General features: G+C 43.1%; 1 protein-coding gene across 4 annotated transcripts in view; it reads right to left on the reverse strand.

Annotated features, from left to right (window-relative positions):
- The window catches only part of myo5b (myosin VB), a 50,782-nt gene that overhangs the window by 19,059 nt on the left and 13,760 nt on the right, over positions 1 to 17,963 (reverse strand). For all 4 annotated transcript variants that reach the window (XM_080874724.1, XM_080874725.1, XM_080874726.1 and 1 more), the window contains 20 exons: positions 12,754 to 12,864; positions 11,688 to 11,859; positions 10,947 to 11,091; positions 9,480 to 9,636; positions 8,865 to 9,008; positions 8,704 to 8,785; positions 8,290 to 8,397; positions 7,871 to 7,980; positions 7,529 to 7,794; positions 7,358 to 7,439; positions 7,132 to 7,272; positions 4,689 to 4,811; positions 3,937 to 4,020; positions 3,526 to 3,660; positions 3,355 to 3,452; positions 2,233 to 2,319; positions 1,839 to 1,950; positions 1,350 to 1,561; positions 934 to 1,090; positions 160 to 399 (listed from right to left, as the gene is read on the reverse strand). In XM_080874724.1, coding sequence (XP_080730850.1) covers positions 160 to 399; positions 934 to 1,090; positions 1,350 to 1,561; positions 1,839 to 1,950; positions 2,233 to 2,319; positions 3,355 to 3,452; positions 3,526 to 3,660; positions 3,937 to 4,020; positions 4,689 to 4,811; positions 7,132 to 7,272; positions 7,358 to 7,439; positions 7,529 to 7,794; positions 7,871 to 7,980; positions 8,290 to 8,397; positions 8,704 to 8,785; positions 8,865 to 9,008; positions 9,480 to 9,636; positions 10,947 to 11,091; positions 11,688 to 11,859; positions 12,754 to 12,864 — 2,766 coding nt within the window. The remainder of the gene's footprint in view (positions 1 to 159; positions 400 to 933; positions 1,091 to 1,349; positions 1,562 to 1,838; positions 1,951 to 2,232; positions 2,320 to 3,354; positions 3,453 to 3,525; positions 3,661 to 3,936; positions 4,021 to 4,688; positions 4,812 to 7,131; positions 7,273 to 7,357; positions 7,440 to 7,528; positions 7,795 to 7,870; positions 7,981 to 8,289; positions 8,398 to 8,703; positions 8,786 to 8,864; positions 9,009 to 9,479; positions 9,637 to 10,946; positions 11,092 to 11,687; positions 11,860 to 12,753; positions 12,865 to 17,963) is intronic.

A 17,963-nucleotide genomic window follows, 5' to 3' on the forward strand; every position in this document is an offset into this window, starting at 1 on the left:
GCAGCGTGGACACCAACTCCTGAAGCTGCTGCTCAGCTAAACCTTTAGAAGACTGAATATTATCAAATAGGACGACCTCCATTTTAATACAACTCGGCATGTTTTATTGTGTGTAATTAACAGACTAGCTTCAGAATAAAAACACGCTTGGTGGCGTACCTGGTCGTCCATTTTCCTCTGCAGCTGAACGATCTTGTTCTCCATGCCCGTGTTGAGCTTCTTCAGGTGCTCGGCAGAGCGAGCTTCGATCTTCAGCTGCTTCAGCTGCCGTTTGGCGTGCATGCGTCTGAAGGCGCACTGGATGGTGATGGCGGCGTTGCGTGCTCGTCTAAACTCCTTCCTCTGCATCCAGCCGCGTACATTCTTCTGGATGATCATCGCCTTGTGATGCAGCAGGAACTGTAGAAGCAGATGTAGGAGATGGTTGGAGGACTAACAGCACGCACAGACACACAAATCCATTCACTCAGAGCGTCCGCCTGACCACATTCCTCTAACTTTGTTTCCAGTTTAATGAGACATCAAAAACTGAGCCGCTTCTTCCCAAAGAATCGGCTTTAAGACTCGAAGTTCATACAGAGTAAAGAACGGGACAGAAAGTCCAACGATTACATAACAAACACAGAAATTTATGAACACATGTCCCAGCTCCATTCAGGGGTTTCCTGTAAAGAGGAACTTCTCTTTCATCCACAGCTGCTTCATGAGGCACTTAAAAGCTGCATGTTTAACACTTAACATCCATGTTTGTAAGAGCAGATTTTCATATTTCTGCTCACGGCTTCATGAAAACTTCAGTAAAGTTAGACTCAGTGTTTAATGAAGCTGTTTTTATTTTATGCAGATTTCTGTCTCTGTGCTTGTTTATTTGCTTTTTTTTTTTAACACTGCAGTTTTGTCGCTGCTAACACCGAGCAGTGATGGCGGCTGTACCTCTTGGTAAATCCTGCGGGTGAACATCCCTTTGGCGTACGCCTGGATGGTGACCACTGCGCGTCTCACTCTCAGAAACTCGCGTCTCTCTCTCACCATGCGGCACTGCTTCTGACAGATGATGGCCGCTCGTGTCTGACGCAGGAAGTCAGCGTACCTGCAGGACGAACATTCATTAACATCACTACATGATTCGCTGCAATGTGACCTTAAACATGGCGGCGGTGAAGTTTCAATTTCTGATTGGCTGACACAAAGAACTTGAAAATAAAGAAGCATGGATTAATTTGATCTTTACACAGTAAATTAAAACAGTTTAATTCTGGATGATCATTAATTATATCGGCTGATTGAAGTTTAGCTCATTTTCTAGCCTCTTCACTGAATCACTCACAGAGTTCCTGGTGTGGGCTCACCTGCGGGCCATGTATCCTCGGCCGTATCTCTGCAGAGTGACGGCCATCTTGCGGATCTTGCGGTATCGGATCCTCTGCAACCAGCCTCGAACCGTCTTCTGGATCTTGATGCAGGCCGAGCGGAACCTGTCAGTCCGGAGCTTCTCCAAGTACGCAACCTGACCCGCTCGGAAGAAGATCTTTGTCTTTCCAAACTGGAACATGTCAGGCTCCTGAAAGACGGATTTAAACGAGGGTGAGGCCGATTAAAGTAATTACCAAATAAATAAATGTGTGAGACATGTGGAAGCACACACGAAAGAATCCCTCTACATGAAATGCAGACAAGTTTAATGACATTTTCGTTAAAGTTGACCTAAAAATTTGGTGTGCAAAATGTGAATAAAAGCTTTACAAACAACAAATTATCAAGCGTTGAAACAGAAAGTTTATGTTATATTTAAACTTACAGGCTCATTTTTATTTAGGTAGAAGTAATGTGTTTCCCACCTTGATCAGCGTCTCCAGCAGGTTTTTACACACCAGCTTCTTGTCTGCTGTCGTCATGTCTGATTTCTTCATCAGGACTCGATACCTGTTGAAGAAATCTGGGTACGTCCACCTGGAGGAGCGACACACGACACATGCGGGCATCAGTTCTGTGAACTGCGATTTCACTTCACGTCGTGTTGGTTAAACTGTCAAAAACAAGAGTTCTGTTTCTCGTTCGCATGACTGGTTATTAGATTTCAGATCATTATGGCGGCACAGACTTCTCCTCAGGCCTCGAGGAAATGGAGCAGACAGACAAGCAGAGAGCTGCTGGATTTTCCTACCGCTCTGACCATGAAACTTAAACCAGGTGAGGGGTCACATGATTGAATGACAGCTGAGCTGGACTCACCTGGACGGATACCCGGCCGCGCTGATCCGGATCGTCTCCAGGACTCCACAGGCTCTGAGTTGCTGCACCGCTCGCCGCGAGTCAAACCTGCAAAACAAGAAACGCGTCAACCCCCCCAAAACAGAACGATTTTAAGTCCCGCAGCCCAAACTCTTCCTCTCACCTCATCCTCTTCATCGGGACGGCAGCAGAGTCAGCTCACAGCAGACTGAGTGAGTTGGTCAGCTGAGAGCCGAGTGGGAGTCAGACATGTGACTGAGGCGCTTTATTTAATTTCCCCGCGCTGACACAGAGCGGTTTGTGCTGAGCAGCATCAGCAGACACAAACACGATGACAGCTGACAACTGAACTTAGCTGAAAATGTTCACAGAAATGTGATTGTTTTCAGAAAAATAATAATAACACGGCTGTTTGTAGTCGGTCTGAATCCTAAAAATGAATCCTGTCATTACTCAAATATAAACCAACATCGGCACAGTGCACAGAAGAACCTATTTTAAGATTAAGTGGAGAGGATTAACAGACTGCTACTACTTCTTCATCATCTACTATTACTACTACTTCTAGTAACAATAATAAGAATCTTTTGATGTAAACTATGCAGCATTAAGTTTGCGAATTAATTTGAACTGATGGACATCTTTTAAGTAAATTTGCATGTTTATTGTGAGGCACACGTGTTGTTCCTGGTGTGTTTGTGACTTGTAGGAAAACGTGCTTTAGGGGGAATCCCTTTGGTGTAAACATTCTGCGGCGCTGCTCGCTGTGACGGCCGTTAGTGAAACATTTATTTTTGAAGTGAGCTGTTGTGGAAGAATGCGGCTCGCTGCGTTTGGAGAGAGAGGAGCGGTTTGGCTACTGGTTTGGTTCAGGCCGTTTTTTGGGTTTGGTTTTTTTTTGCTTGAATAAATAAGAATTTAGTTGGAAGTGGATCCTGTTTGAGCAGGTCGATGTTCTCACGCCCATGCAGAACCTGTTCGTCATGACCTCTGTGATATCAGACCTGCTCGTCCTGTTGGGCTGCGCCACAATGAACTCGTCAGCATTTTGAACTGACTCAGCGTGTACAACCTCAGATCACTTCCTTTGATTCAAATAGAAAACGAGACGAGCTGACTCACGAGAAGGCCTCTTTGAAGTCGTTGGGTTTGATGCAGCGCACGTAGTGAGGAGTCGTAGCATTCAGGGTGTCCATGAGCAGATGCAGAGACGTCCGGAACTAAAAACACAGAAATGTGTGAGAACAGCAGCAGGAAGCACCACAATGCTCCTGAAAGTCCTGCAGAGCTCACCTGATGCCCCACCGTCTTCCTGTGCTCTTTGTTCGGAGCTTTGGGAACCGTCTTCAGCGCTCGGACATTCACTCTGGCAGACTTTGCAGGGGTCACGTCGTCTTTGTCACTAAACAGGTCGGCGACGAGCTGAAACTGAGGGGAAGAAAAAAAAAGAAAAAGAAAAGGAGGTCAAAGAAATGTGACATGCATAATCTTAAGATTCAGGTTCACCAGTTCATCAGAAACAAGCAAATTGAATTCCTGCTACACTAACAAACCCAGATAAAGGTCAAATAAACCAGCAGGAAGGACAAAATGATCATTTGTCATCACAAATTACAAAAATGTGCAAAATGTGCAGCTTAAACAGATGACGCGGAGCTGGAGTCTCTGATCTCACAGGAAGAAAGTCCTGGTTCTGGTTCGTACCTGGCTGGCCTTCAGGATGTTGATCTGCTCCTCGTAGACGGTGTCTCTGTTCTTTTCCAGGAAGCCATCACACTGATACTCCACCTGCAGAGAGGGCAAGCTGAGCGTCAACCATCAGATGAAGATAAGCAGATGGACTCAGACTGTAAACTCACAAACAAACGCAAAACGCATATCTAGATATTTCATAGTGATCATGATCAAGGCTTTATTTAGTCATTCTAAGCTTGACTGTAAGTGTGAAAGGAGACCTGCCCAGGGTGTATGCTGTCATGTATTTTAAAATACACCCTATTAGCCAAAAGGACCTTAATACGATTTCTCCAATTCTAGATCTGTCCAAGTGATGTAAATATGAAACTTTTCAATGTTTTTATAATGTGATAAACAGCTGGACCACAGCCTGAGGAGACTGTTTAAGGAATCCGCGTTCCTGTGAAGTGAAACCCTGAGGACATGAGAAGGACTCTTTTTAATACCCTCTGCAGGGGGTGAACGTCCTCGGCTTTAATCTGTCAGTGGAGACAACTCTGCCTTCAGATGATCACTTTCATTCATTTCCGCCCCCAGACTCTGGAAACTTTAAAGCTGACCTATCCTGCTTATTTTCAGCTCTGTTTTTCCACTCTCGCTGACATCCTGTGAAGTTCTGTAAAACCAGTAAAAAGATCGGGTTTCCTCTGAGAGTACAGTGTTTGGATACTCAAACTCTGAACCTCATCAAACAGCTGGTGGAGGAGTCCTTGGCTCACCTTATCAGCGAAGTGTATGATAATGAAGGAGATGTTGGACATGCGAGGTTTCTGGAAGTGAGCGCTGCTGGAGTGCTTATTGTAGAGCTTCTGGGCCCAGTTCTGATCCGTCCCCTTTGGCACCTGAAACACAAACAGATTACACAACAGCTCATGGAGGAGATCTATTCAGGCTACCTGAGCGCTGAATTACACATTTACTTCCTCCTCCAGTGCTGTCCCACATTATCATCATAACTTCAAAGACAGAGAGAGGATGAATAAATCATCAGCTCTGATCTGAGAGATTTACACCAGATAAACACACAGATAAGCACCAGAGAGGTGCAAGAAAGTGCAGCACTCAGCAGAGTTTCCGACACTCAGTCTAAACACGGCAGCAGCTCGGGAAAACTGGAGCAGACATGAACCCCATTTCATCACAGCCCTAAGAGTTAGGGCCCGAGGATCATCAAACTCTAAATATTACAGGAAAGTTCTCCATCTTACATTTTCCACACAACCCATTAAAAAGGACAAAGTGTTTGCAAGCGCTCAAAAAAATAAGGCAAGAATAAGATTATAAGCAGATGTCTCACGTCTGTGGAAAAACGTTGTTTTTATGAGTGATGAGCTCAAACTTTCAATCTAAACAAAGCATATTTGATACATGAAACTAAGTTTCCGATTCCAGGACACGAAAATGAAGCCAGCATTGACGCCAAAAACCGCACATCCTCCAGTGTCCACTGGAGGCTCCAAAAGTGAACAGAAATCAACAGTTTTGATCGCTACGACTTATTTTTTAATAATAATAATAGATTGCATTTATATAACTTTTTTTCGAGACACTCAAAGCGCTTTACAATGCCACTATTCATTTACTCTCACATTCACACACTGGTGGAGGCAAACCACAGTTGTAGCCACAGCTGCCCTGGGGCAGACTGACAGAAGCGAGGCTGCCATTTCACACCATCGGCCCCTCTGGCCATCACCAGTAGCTGGTAGGTGAAGTGTCTTGCCCAAGGACACAACGACCGAGACTGTCCGAGCCGGGGCTCGAACCGGCAACCTTCAGATTACAAGGCGAACTGCCAACTCTTGAGTCACGATCGCCCTTTTTCTCCTTCATAACAACTTTACAGGGAAATGGATGGGTGGAAATGGTTGGTTCATTTATAACTCATCTGTTTAAAGTTTGCACTATTAAACGCTGTCTGTAGTCGTTAGCTGTCTGTTATTCTTCACCTCAGCTAAATAGTCTCTGAACTGGACCTCTGGATTGTTTTTGTGCTGTTGGAGAGTTTTTGAAGAAGTTTGAACTCTTTATCGCTCTAGCACAAATGGTAACAGAGTTACGGTGACTTAAAGAGCCTGTATAAAACAGGCCAGCTACCAGGTGACGGTTTAAAAATAATTATCGGATCATTAATATGTAAGGAAGTCTGAAATTTAGTTCATGTGAGCGTAGCTCTAGGATTTCATTATTTACCGGCATTTGTGGATGCAACAACCAAGCTAGCAAGCTAGCTAGCATTAGCTTATAACTTAACATTTCCTTCTGGCTCCAAAAACCCGTTAATAGTGCCTTAATCCCCACGAGGTATCGAAACGGCATGTTTCACAAAAGTGCTTAGACAGTGTAAAATGCTGGATGGATAAACATTTTCTCAGCTTAATGAAGAAAATACTGAAATTCTTGTTTGTGCTCCGGAAAAGCATACAGCTCTAATACTGGACCCCTGATCTTGGTCCATTAGCCTTTTATGCCAAGTCTTCCATCAGGAATCCTCAGGGTAAATTTTGACTCTGGTTTTACTTCAGATGGTCACGTTCAGTCATTCATGTTTTTATCACTTAGTACTACTACTACCACTACAATATGTCCTAAGTAGTATTATCTCACAAGCAAAACTGGAAACTGTTATTCATGCTTTTGTTTTTTCAAGGTTGGATTACTTTAACTCATTATTCACCTGCTTAAACAAAGCATCACTGGAACATCTGCAGACTGTACAGAACACTGCTGCCAGACTTCTGACCAAACCACCAAAGTTTTGTCACGTCACACTGCTACTCGTCCAGCTCCAAAGTACGCGTCAAGATCTTGGTTCTCACTTATAGGCCTCTGAATGGTCAAGCACCAGCATACATCAAATAACTTTTACACCTGTATGTCTGTATGTATGTATGACTCTGGAAGGCTCTCCCCTTTAGTTTGAGTCTGCAGACTCTATTGAGCTTGTTAAAAAGCAAAGCAAAAAACTCATCTTTTTAAAATGGTTACTTTTTTTTGTTCAGCATCCAAAGACAACTTTGAAGGTTTTCCTTGATTCCATCCTTTAGTAGAGTCAACACAGCAGTTTTGCGTTCTTTTTGTGTTATAGTTTTATTGGTTTTGGAGAAAAGAACTTTAATGTCAAAATCACAAAAATATAATGTGTGTGACGGTCAGTCTTACTTTACACTCCTCGTCCAGCAGGTCCAGGATGCCGAGCCGAGCCTCGATCAGGTCGATACACGGCTGGTTATCAGCAAAATCGATCAGAGTCCAGGGGATCTGCTCCTTCATGTACTCCTCCTGCTCCAGCTTGAACACATGCTGAGGACGTAGGAGGATAACAGTTTGAATCAGTGAAATCCTGAGAGGTGTGGCAATTTACATTAAAGTTCATCAGAAAACTCACAGAGTTGAACTGCTGCTGGAGTTTCTCGTTGGCATAGTTGATGCAGAACTGCTCAAAGCTGTTCACCTCAAACGTCTCAAACCTGATGAAAAACCACAGACACCTTCTTATCCAGGTCAACAAAACAAACAACAGCAGGTGAAGCAGGTGGTTAGACGCGGGGCTTCGTACCCATAGATGTCAAGGACTCCGATGAAGGAGTGCTGCTTGGTGGACGTCTGCAGAGAAAGGTTAATGTGCTCTACGATCCAGTCGAACATGCGGGCGTAGATGTGCTTGGCGAGGGCGTCGCGGGCGTTGGTCGCCTGCTTGGTGGACATGGTCTTCACGTACGTCTCGGAGGTGGTGGCAAGCTTCCTGTGGCAGAGCCAGTGCTCCATCTGCTGCAGCTCCACACCCAGCAGGTTGCAGAAGTGCTGCAGGTGGACGTCCTTCCTCTGAAACACGAACAGAGTCAAAGTCAGAGCGTCGATAAAAGCTGAGAAGAGACTGAAAGAAAGGCCGTAGATGTACCGCAATGTGGCAGGACTCCCCGTCTCGGTCCGAGCAGATCTCGACGTTCCCAAGATGAAGGATGGACGCAATGACTTTAAAGATGCTGTTCTGACTGCTCTCCTTTATACCTGTAGATCAAAAACATGACTGAAGTGTCTGTTTATGGGAGTCACAGGAGGGCCAGCAGGTCTCTGTTAACGCTTCGCTGCATCTGAAACCAGCACATGGTGAAAGCTCGACCATCAGCGTCACACTACAACTGATCCAGAGTCTGAGTTCTTACTACGAGCATGGAGACGAAGAGCAGTTTTAAATTTAAAATCCTTTTAAATGTTTTTAATAGCAGAAAATGGTCTCATTGTCATGCATGCATCCCACATCTTAATGTTAAGATGAACCACCAAACATGGTGTTCGGGACAGACTCGTGACTCTTACCCAGCAGCGTGAAGGCCTCTCTGGTCTTCTTAAAATCTTCGGCGTCATTCACGCCCTCGATGAAAATGTTTTCGCCTAGAGACGTGTACGTGAAATCCTCTGCACTGGCTGAGGGAGGAGAGAAAGAACCGATCATGAGACGAAAGTGAATATTTACAGGCAGAATAAATACTGACTGAACTTCCACAGCAGTGAGCTGAATCCTGGTGAACATGAAGAAGCAGGAAAAGACTTCAACCTTAACTCTAAATAAATTTTTTTGTTCAGAGATGAAAAATGATCATTTTTAGACCAATAATCCTCAAACGATTTGACCCTGAGGCCGACTTAAAGAAGCGCAACTTTAGACTAATACTTTATCCCATTTAATAATAATCGTCCAACCTAAACACAGCTCCCAAACTTTTGACTCACTGAGGGCGAGGTCTTTGAACTCCGGTAAGCTGGCAGAGGCGCAGAGCTGGTAGAAGATGTGATAATTCCTCTCGTCCTCAGCCTGAGAAAGAAACAAACTCTTTACACAGATGAACCAATCAGGTTCAACCAAACATCCTGAGCGAGTCTGTGAGACTGACCTGAAACACGACGCGGGACTTTTCCAGCAGGTAGGTGCGCATGTTGGCACCGATGATGTGGTAATGTCTGTTAAAACCGATCTGGATGTACTTTCCAAAGCGGCTGCTGTTGTCATTGCGAGTGGTTTTTGCATTTCCAATCGCCTGATGGAAAAAGAGACAATATCATCCATGTTCTTTAAAACTGTGCAGCAGCTCCTGCTGCTGCATGGATGCAGATTTATTTCATGTGAAACAAGTCGCTGTTCTCCCCTCCGCAGCCAACTCCGGACTGCCTACAGCACGCTCCATCGAAGTTTTTGAGGTACAAAGTAGATTTTTCTCTACTTCTATTCTCTGGTGTACACCTGCTCAGTACTAAACCTCCAGGATATCGTTAAAAAAAAATACATTTATAAAAAAAAAAAAAAAAAAAATTCTAGCAGGGGTCCAGAGATGCACACCAAGTCAAGGGAAATGGGCCAATTCACACAATTTTTTAAATCCACGATTCTCTGACTACAAAGTGTTTGGAAGGAGGTTTATTTAACCTGCAATTTGGCAATGGATATAAAAAGAAAATTAAAGTGCTGTTGGCATCGTAATATAATATGAAACAAGGCTCCGCCCACTCACCTCCATAATGGGACTGGACGCCAGAACTTTGTCCTCCACGTTGGTGTCGCTGGCTGAGCCGCCCACCGTGGCAAAGAACCGCATGGCGTACTTTGCAGAAACCGTCTTCCCTGCTCCGGATTCTCCGCTCACGATGATCGACTGATTCTTCTCATCTCTGACAAACACCACAGATGAAGAAAATGAACCACACCACCTCTATGGTCACAATGCAGGACTTTAATTCGTTCTACTAAAGTTAGCAGATGCTTGGCCCTGAGAGAACGATGAAGACTAACAACAATAACAATATTAACTGATGTAAATACTAAATTATTCACTTTTCCATTTGTTTATCAAAATATTTGGATTACAGTCTTTAACTTGTTTGCAAAATGCAACGATTTTAAGGTTTTTAGGCTTTTTTTTTTCTTCCTTTTTTGTTAAAATATTTAAACTTCTTTTTAAAAATTTCAGACTTGTCTTTATAAATATTAAAATTATTTCAATTATTGTAGTTAATGAATTTTAATTTCCAAAATATAAATCTAAAAATGATTAATTTCCTTTTTCTAAATATGCCATCAAAGCACAAATATATGTCTAAATACATAAATCTCACATTTAAAAATGTGAATCTATAACTTTATGTACATAGATATGAATCCTTCAGGTGTTTTCCAAGAATCACAACAAATAATTTTTATTGTGCAAACTGGACAAACACTGAAAACACAGTTAACTGAGACTGTTGGGAAGAAATATTAGAGGATTCAAACAAGTTTAACCATAAACCCCAATCTGATTTTCATTTTGTACAATAAATTATATTTGTGATAATACATCCACTTACATTAGATAACATGAATATTATCCAATGTTTCTGATGAGAACCTCTCAAGCAGCTCATATGAGTTCTCCTGAAACTGCTCCAAGTCACAAAAATACTGGAAGTAAATTATAAAATGAAATTATCTGCATCCTTTACTTGTGCTCTTAGTTTGAAGGTTATGTAACAAAGAAGAAACTGTCCCTCTCTCAGACGGTTGTTAAAGTATTGTGAGTATGCCGCTTCCTTAAAATGAATAAATAATTCATTGAGATTCAGCTGAGAGTAGAATCGGCTAAGATCTTTCACAGCAGCTCTGGAAACACTCTGCAGATGCGAGTTCCACATGGATGCGAGTTCCACATGGATGCGAGTTTCACATGGATGCGAGTTTTTCATGGTGTTTCACAATCTCTGCGATAAACTCAGCAGATACAAGTAGTTTAAAGAGAGCGTTTCCTCCCACGTATCTCGCCACGCTAACCAGCTGCTTCGCACACGCTGCTGAGCAGAGGCGTGACTGTAATTAGACTCCATCACAGAGAAAGTGGGAGTTTTTCCTCAGCTCTGTAATCATCGTGCTCCTCCAGCATCAAACCGCAAATGTCACAGAATAGGACGCACTCGTGCCGACGACCAATAAGAACCCACAGTCTCACCTGGCCATCTGCTTGTAGGCCTCTTCGGCCACAGCAAATATGTGAGGGTCCATGTCGCCCATGTTCTGCCCGCTGTACGCATTGATCACCTCCTCACCATAAATCTGCAGCTGCTCGTACGGGTTGATCGCCACCAGCACGATCCCTAAATAACACACGACATAATGTTAAATGAACAAGAATAATCACACAGTGAGTAAAAATATGAACAAAGTGTTGATCTATAAAAGGCAAATAATAAATACATGAAACTGAAAAAAAAACAACTCCTTAATTAATAAAAAAAAATAATGAAATACTAATATTACATATATACACGTATATGTGTATATACACACATATATATATACACACACACACACACACACACACACATATACATACATATACATACACACACACACACACACACACACACACACACACACACACACACACATATACATATATAAAAACTATGAAGTTAGTCAACAGATAATGACAATAATTTTTAATGACAATTCAATAAAATTTATAAATATTCGAATAAACAGACAAAATAAGCGTGAAGGTAAAAAACATTGAAGAAATGAAAGAAATTATGTGATATTAAATGTAGATAAAAGGAGAAAATAGGAGATATACAAAAGTAATAATAAAATAGTGAAATGGAATAAATAAACATCTAGTAACACAAATAAATATTTCTATGATATTTCTAATAATCCTGCACTAAGTGAACCACAGGAAGTGCTGACTGACCACAGTACGTGTAGATGGCGTTGGACTCAAGGAATCGCACTCGCAGGTTGTGCAGCACGGCGGGTTCGTGCAGGTAGCTGAGCGCCGTGAGGTCATTCTCCCCCACCAGGATGTCAGGGTTACGCAGGAAAGGAAGAGGGTTACTCTTCGGTCCCACGGGGTACTCCAGAGGCTGAAACGGGATCAATACGCCATCAAGACACAATCAATACGTCGTCACACAGACTCAGATTGTCCCACAGACACTGAAGCCTGACAGAGGAGGTATCCTTTAAGTCCTGACTCCCTCAGACCCTGCAGGCTCTCCTGTTACAGATGTGTCACCAACACACAGCAGGACAAACATCAACATCTGGACAGAAACCAGAAACTTCGCCTCTGCCTTCAACCATCAACCACTTCATGATGTGACATCAGAACATGAGGTAAAAACGACGTTGATGGAAATTTTAAAAAGTACTTCTGAAAGAAAAACACGACTCTTTTAATTGGATTTAAGAAACAAATTTAAGATTTAGTGCGATTTTTAAAACACACACCTAAAGAGGAACTCAGTGGAGAGATGCAGCAGACTTGATGAATGCACCTGTGTGCTGTTCTCTCCTGATTAACACTCAGTAATGACTGATCATGTTCCTGATCAGCTGATCATTCTGGGCTGAACTCTGATAGATTTACTCATCAGCAGCTTCTTATGGATAAACCACTATGACAGCATCATCTACACAGTGAACCATAACTGCTGTGATCAGTTTGACCCAACATGATTTATTTACTTGAAAATTGTATAATTTGAACAAATATTTGTTTCAGTCCTCATTTTCTCCCCTTGTGAAATGTGAAAATTTACAAAATTAATCATGTAAACTTATTTTATGTACAAAATGCATTAATCCATATACGCTCCTCTCTGATCAGCGGAGAAGCACACAGTCTGATGTAAATGAGCTGAAGAGCAGCTGAACATTGTGAGGCTGCATGAATTTACAAGCAGGAGTGCAGATTTGTTTTCCGATTCCTGCTGAACACTCAAACTGGCAGCGGCACATCTGGATCTGTCTGTTACCGTTTCATCCTCGAGTTTCAGCCGAAGGACCGGGTCTCCTTCTTTGTAGTCTTTGACGATCTCTGCAGCCTTCCAAACATCCTCCGTGTCCGGGATCCAGACCCGAGTGTACTGAAACACATGAAGAAGAAACACTTGAGTGCCAACGTTTCACTGCTCTCAGTCTCAGTTTAAACATCAGCTCTTCATGAGGGAGGAGACGACTGGACAGAGGCACGTTCATCAGCTTTAAACATGGTGACATGTTTGGGACAGACAAATGTGAGAACAAGCAGTGTAAATGTTTGACTTAAGCAGTGCGTGTACGTGAGTGTGGAGGATATGAACCTGCTGAGGGATAAACTCACAGATCCTGAACTCAGAAAAACAGAGTTTGAGAAAAGTGAAAAGATGGCTGAAGGTTAAAGCGCGGCCACTCCGAGGGCACGCGGCGTGATAACAGGGTCGTCTTTACCGTCAGTGTGAAGGAGCTTGTCGGGATTATCAGAAGTTCCTCCTGGACTTTTATCTGTTCCTGCAGATTAACACGTTTGCACTTCTGATCAAAGGAATCATTAACCGATTATCAGCTCTGTGGAAATTACCGCAGACGAGCTTTCATCTGAAATAATCCTGCAGAGGCATCATGACAGAGAGAGTAGCTCAGTCACATGACGGCATGAGACACCTGAACATACCTGGGTCTTTTATTAGAAGTAAAATCATTACTTTAGAAGAACAGACTCTGGGGACCGTGCTTCACTTTCAGGAGGAAAATTAGTTCTTGTCCTACTTTTGGGAACTCTTGGATGTTTTCCTGTTGGTTTGAAGCTGCTGAGCTTCTCCTCCTTTTGTTCCTCACAGACTGTCAGTGAGCTCCTCCCTGTGATGAGATTCATGATTCACACAGACTCATAGCAGTAGAGGAATCGTAGCGCCACCCCACCTTCAGTCTGGTGACTCCTCTGCCTCTTTGTCAGTGCAGCAGAGGTTACAGGTGTCAGCACACCTGAGGTAAAGGTGAAGCAGAGTTCTCTCTCTAGACAAAGACCACCGAGCAGAACGACCCAGGTAACCCTGTAAAACCTGAACCATGAAACCAGCACCAGCACATGTATTAGTTATGATAGGCGTTTGTGCTACGATCAAAATCTGACATACACCAATCCAAATGTTTCCAGATCCAGGCTGGTACCTGGGCTTCAGGTAAACTATGATCCTGAGCGCTGATCTGATATTAGAATCAGAATCTGTCTTCATGTGTAAGATGACATCAGGTCCACTTAAAGCTGGATCAGATATAACCAGCACAGATCAACGTCTGTGTTTATTATGCACATTTCAGGACCGCTGACGCAGCACCGGGTCAGCGCTGCTTCCCTCTGTTTGTTTGAAATCTTTTCAGACTTGACTGCAAACAGTGTTCATGACTGAGAAACTGCTGACGCTCACCTGTTTGTCTCTGTTTTGTTTGCATCATTACAGAAACACTGTGTTTTTTAAACTCCCTGCAGCTCCAGTCTGTGTGTGAGGAGGTGCATCACAGTGAGCCTGAGGGCAGGGAAAGAAAAGCTCAAGTTCCTGTAAGTAACACAGGATTGTTGGGTTGTTGTATCCTCAGACAGCTGATGAAAACACATCAAGGTTTAATCAGCCCACAGCTGCACAGATGTGTTAGTGCTGATCAGACTGACATCAGGTACAAACACGATCCTGAGCAGATCTTGTCCCTGTCTGCCTCTTTGACCCTCTGAACCCAGTGGACCTGCAGCGTGACCAGCCCAATATCGTCGTTTATGGTTTGTGTTTGTTCCTGTTCTTCATTCATCTGCAGCAATATGGTGTCACTTCCTCCTCTCAACAGACAAACTCAGAAAAATAAAGGAAGCAACATCACAGCATCTGCCTGCATGCTGAGTCCATTCAAACAATCTGAGGTCACTGTGACAGAAACTAATGAGAGCCGAGGACAAACATTCCCGCATTACATCACTGCCTTCAATGCAAATGCACTGCTGTGCACCAGAAGCTCGTTTCCATACAGTTTGCCTGTGTGACAGACAGGAATCACATGAGGTCACATGACCCGAAGCCACTGAAACACTCATGAGAGCAGCCCGGGAGTTCAGCTCTACTGAAACACAGCATACATTAGCACAGAGAGCACGGGGAGGCAAACTGATGGAAATCTCTGACGCCAGGCAGAAGGCAAATCAGTCCTGATGACATCATGAATATGTACATTACATAATTGAAGCACGCTCTGGTTACTTTCCATAGAAACAGGGGGAGTCAACATGTTCCCAGACATCCCACACAATCCCCACCCAACATGTTCAAGGTTCCTGTACAGCGAGCTCCTGCCGTCTCCTGGCAGGTAAACCTGTAACTGTGGATCAGGCAGGTAAACCTGTAACTGTGGATCAGTCCATGTTCAAAGCATGAAGCACACCGCAGGTGCACATGTGGAGAATTGACCCTGTACACGAGAAAACGCTAACTTCCTGGTTTGAGACCGGATGTGGGGTTGTGCATTTCCGGTAGCTTTACTTTGCAGTCAATCGCTACTGCGAACATATACTCCAAAATCATGTCCAAAACTCGAAAACGGAAAGATCGCGTTAAGTTACAAAGAGCAGAAGGTGGGAACACTCGCCACTGTTGTGTCATAAAAAATCTAATGATCAATTTTGACGTCTAAAGAGTTTAGATCGATCAGTTGTTTACATCACTCAACACAAGCAGAACTGCATCACTGCAGCAGAAGACACATCGTCCACATTCAGAAGCACATCTCTGTATAGTGACTGGTCTTATGATTTAAACAGGCAAATGTTCAGCATTCAAACTACAGGTGAAGAATAGTCAAACCAGATGTTTCCCCCATTATGTCGAGATCAGCTAGTCAAGTACACACCTACACAGCATGTTAACAAACCGTGAAAAAAGCCACACAAAAAATGAATGATTGCTGGTAACGGTTTCTATACATTAGTATGTACGAAGGGTATGTTGTGACTTACCTTAAAAATTACAGCGGTCCCTCGCTATAACGCGGTTCACCTTTCACCTCGCTGTTTCGGATTTTTTAGTGCAAGTTTGCATGCTTATTTTTTTTTTTTACATCACATTGTGTCCTGCGTCCTGATCGCTGCAGACGATCTCCTCCGTGACGTCTCTCCTGTACAGTACAGAATCGCTGCATCGATCGCTAGCAGTGTGACTCTGAAGTGCAGTACTGTATGTCCACGATGTCCACGAAACGTTTTGCACCGTCAAAAAATAAAATTGGCTACTTGATTTCACCCATCGCTGGTTATTTTTAAAACATAACACCCGCGATAAACGAGGGACAGCTGAGAAATATAACATTTGAATCCATTTTCTCTTTTGCTCTGAGGCGCGGGGAAAAAATATTGACAAGTCGATGAACATCATTTACAGATATATTGGGTAAATGCCCAAGACATCTATAGAAATGTAAATCGCCGCTTGATTCATTCATTTGCTTAACTTGTTTTGGACCATAAACCAGGCGCCGGAAACAAAGCTCCCCACAGGAGCTTCCGCACCGGAAGTAGCATATGCTAACGTGCACACAGTCAATAACATGCAGGAAGTTCTATAGCCCAACGTTTTCTGCCCACACTGGAGAGCCATCTTGGGGTTAAATAACATCAAAAAATGATTATTATGAGAATCAGCAGATTTGTATAAGAGCTTACAGTTCTCACTGCTGTGATTTCAAAGCCAGCAGAAGCACTGTCCTCGCATCCTGGAGCTCTGATCTTCATCTGTGTGGCAACAGGCAGGTAAACTGTGCTTCAAAGAACCGAAACCAGCACAAAAATGTCGATTCAGGCTTTTTCAGCTCTCCCTAAACAAACACAGTTTCTCCTGCTCTCCGTCACCACATGCTTCTCAAACCGGAATACTATTACACACCATTTAAAGCCTCCTGAGACTGGGCAGGTTAACATTTCAACTGAAATCAGAACCACAAATACAGAAAAACACCAGGACATTAAAATTCATTACAATGCTGCTATTTTAACGTGAAGTAGTCCCATTGTGCTTATGCTCCTGTTCTTTATTCTTGGACCCTACTAAATGAGATTTTCATGAGTCACAGTTCAAAATATCAGAATCAGAAAGGGTTTTATTGCCAAATGTTGAGCAGGTTTACAACATTAGGAAATTGCTGCAGTGCTTAGTGCAAACATAGTGTCATATAACGCTTAAATAGACATGAAAATAAAAATAAGAATAAGAATTAAAAGTGCTAAGTAGATAGATATATACATGAGTGCAGGTGGTGAACAGTGCCAAACATGGAATGCTGCAATAAATATCTGATACTGAGTATATGGAGCAGCCTGTCAGTTTGACTTCAGTCTGAAACAAACTGTCTCTGCTGCTTAAACAGAGAGTGTGAACAGCAAATGGGCAGAGCTTCTATACCTTCTCTATGACAGCATCCAGATCCAAGAGCAGTGAAAAACTGACAAATGAGATGATGATGATTATTATTAGCATTATCATCATCATTAGAAACTTTGGTTTGTTTGATGTGAACAGGGTGTGACGTGTAACAGAATAACAGAAAGCTTCAGTCTGCAGGCATGAACTAAAGGACGTCTGACACAAAGTATGCTGTGAGCTCGTGTGTGATGGCATGATCTCTATCAAACAGTGTGTGAGTGCGGTGTGAGTAGTAAACGTGTGCGTGGTGTGAATGCGTGTGTGGTATGTGTACGCTGTAAGTTTATCTAGGACACCATCAGTAATTATCCAATGACTGAGAAGCATGAAGTCCACATGCACAGCATCTCAGCAGGAAACTCAGCCAGTAATGAGGACACGGACACACACACACACACACTTCTAAAGTTGATTTGTTGTTGTTGTTGTTTTTCCTTCACGTCTCTGCACAGGCTAGCATGTCTTCAGCGGGGGAGGGACTGTACATGTATGTGGACAGTTACTCATTGTTTGTCCTTTGAACTCTGATAAGTTTCAATTCATTCAGCCGAAAGTAACACAACATGACAATGAAGTGAAGAAGAGCAGCTTAAAAGCACGTCTCCACAGACCGAATCTGAATCGTTTTACCCCCCAAAAAGTCACTGATCAGGGCAGAGCTGAGCCGATTTGTGAAAACATTTTCTTCCCACCTCTACAAGTAATCTGTAACTTGCCAGTGTTGTGTTAAAAAAATACTATTGAGCAAA

This window comes from Rhamphochromis sp. 'chilingali' (genome assembly GCF_963969265.1).
Source record: "Rhamphochromis sp. 'chilingali' genome assembly, chromosome: 2".
Taxonomy (NCBI): Eukaryota; Metazoa; Chordata; class Actinopteri; order Cichliformes; family Cichlidae; genus Rhamphochromis; species Rhamphochromis sp. 'chilingali'.